Consider the following 2,211-nt stretch of genomic DNA (forward strand, 5'->3'; position numbering starts at 1 on the left):
TTCACTCTTACACTCGCTTTGCTACCTGTGTATATTGTTTTTATAGCTTGTAGGATCCATCCATTGACTCCATACGCTTTCAGAATTTCCCAAAGTTTACTTAAAAGTAAAAGTTATAGGTTTATGGTCTGTGAAAATTGTAAAACTTCGAGCCTCTACCATATGACGGAAACGTTTAACGTACGCACTATATTTGCGTTGATTTGACGTCAGAGATTTTGTGTGGAAAGCTAAAGGTTGCCATGCATTATCTACGCGTTGCTGCAATACATCGCCCATTGCGAAATCCGAAGCATCTACAACTATGCTAATAGGTGCACCAGGAACGGGATGCGCAAGTAAAGTTGCGTTCGCGAGAGCTCTTTTTGAATTACGAAAAGCTTCGCGAGCTTCTTCGGTCCAATTGACAGGTTCCTTGCCCTTTTTCGAACCGACTACAAGTTCGTTTAAAGGGTGTAGGATATCAGCCTCGTGAGGCACAAATCTACGATAAAAATTAAACATACCGAGATAACGGCGTAAGGCTTTAATCGTAGTGGGCAAAGAAAATTTCGAAACCGCATCGACGCGCTCTTACATTGGAGAAATGCCGTCAGAAGTTACTGTATAGCCGAGAAAAGTTATTTCATTTACACCGAATACACATTTACCCGGCTTAATTACAACACCGAACGTTGAGAAGCGATCAAATAAAATTTTTTAATTTTTTTAGTGCTGCTCTTTATTTTCAGACGCGATCAAAACATCTTCAATGTACGCGTAAACAAAATCGAGTCCACGCAACATTTCATCGACGAAACGTTGACAAGTTTCTGCTGCATTTCGCAAACCATACGTCACAATGCATGGCTCAAAAAGACCGAAAGGTGTAACGATCGCGGCTTTCTCGATGTCTTTGGGTACAATTGGTATTTGATTAAAAGCGCGAACAAGATCAATTTTTGAAAATACCTTTTTACTATGTAGATGCTGGGCGAAGTCTTCGATGTGCGGCGGAGTGTATCTGTCAGGAATCGCGCGAGCGTTGAGAGCTCGGTAGTCGCCACATAGTCGCGGGCTGCCTTCTTTCTTGGGAACGATGTGGAGAGGCGTAGACCATGGGCTCTTCGACAGGCGGATGATGCCCTGCTGCAGCATGATGTAGAACTCAGCCTTAACTTGTTTAAGGCGATCAGCTGCAATACGACGGAACTCAGCGTGGACAGGAGGGACGGGCGTAGTCTTGATGTGGTGCTGCACTCGATGTTTTATTCCATCTTTTTGAAACACGGGCGGTCGCGTCAAATCGGTGTATTTGGTGAGTAACTCGTGGTATTTCGATACACCGACCACTGTCCCAGTGTCTACGAGGAAAGATTTTTGCGAGTTCAAGTCCTTCACAAAAAATCGGCGATGGGCTAAACCGTCAGTGCTTGCCGTATTCACTAACGGCGTGCATCGTTTCCCGACCCGGTGTAAGCACTACGGCACTTATTTGCGCCCTCCTTGAATCGACGGTGATAATAGCACAATCGTTCAATTGTTGAATCATTGTAGTCCCTGGCGGGCGTCCCAGCACGGTTTTAAGATCCACGCGGTGCTCCACGAGAGTGCGAACGGCTGCGATCTTGGGTCAGCGCGTTCACCTGCAGAGTCAGCTTCTGGATTTGTTCCACAAGTCCTGCAAAATCGGCAACAGCGTTGATTTGTTTGCTAGGGCTAACCTCGTGCACAGTATCAGCGAGCTTCAGTATTTTGTCGACTGCTGTCTCGCTGGAGGCTGCCATTACAGTTTGTATCTGCGCAGGCAGACACGTGTTCCAAACTTCCAAAATGAATTCTTCCGTGGTATTTGTGGTGGCGAGCGATTTGAGTCTGCGGAAAATTTCAGAGGGCTTGCGATCGCCCATTTGTTTACCTTCCATCAACTTGCGGACTCTCGAACTATCCGATTCTGTAAATTTCCATCATCTTTGCCTTGAGATCTCTGTACTTCTCGGTTTCAGGTGGTGCCACTAAAATGCCTTCGAGTTGACCGATAGCATTCCCCGTTAAACTCGATATCGTGTTGCAATATTTGACATTATCGTCAGTTATTTGCGCTGTGACGAACTGTGCTTCTAGTAACATGAACCACACTTTAACTTTGTGTTCCAAAAATGCAGGTGCTCGAAAATGTCGTGGCGCATGGACGTTCACAATGGGCGCTTGAGCGCCGAAGGTAGCGTCGTT

General features: G+C 45.9%; 1 protein-coding gene across 1 annotated transcript in view; it reads right to left on the reverse strand.

Annotated features, from left to right (window-relative positions):
* Positions 1-1,531, reverse strand: part of LOC117181118 — a 2,282-nt gene extending 751 nt beyond the window's left edge. Inside the window, exons 1-3 of the mRNA XM_033373685.1 lie at positions 1,417-1,531; positions 758-1,343; positions 189-484 (exon numbers count right to left, since the gene is read on the reverse strand). Of these exons, the coding sequence (XP_033229576.1) occupies positions 189-484; positions 758-1,343; positions 1,417-1,531 (997 nt within the window). The remainder of the gene's footprint in view (positions 1-188; positions 485-757; positions 1,344-1,416) is intronic.
* Positions 1,532-2,211: the final 680 nt, after the last annotated feature.

This window comes from Belonocnema kinseyi, chromosome 10, assembly GCF_010883055.1.
Source record: "Belonocnema kinseyi isolate 2016_QV_RU_SX_M_011 chromosome 10, B_treatae_v1, whole genome shotgun sequence".
NCBI lineage: Eukaryota > Metazoa > Arthropoda > Insecta > Hymenoptera > Cynipidae > Belonocnema > Belonocnema kinseyi.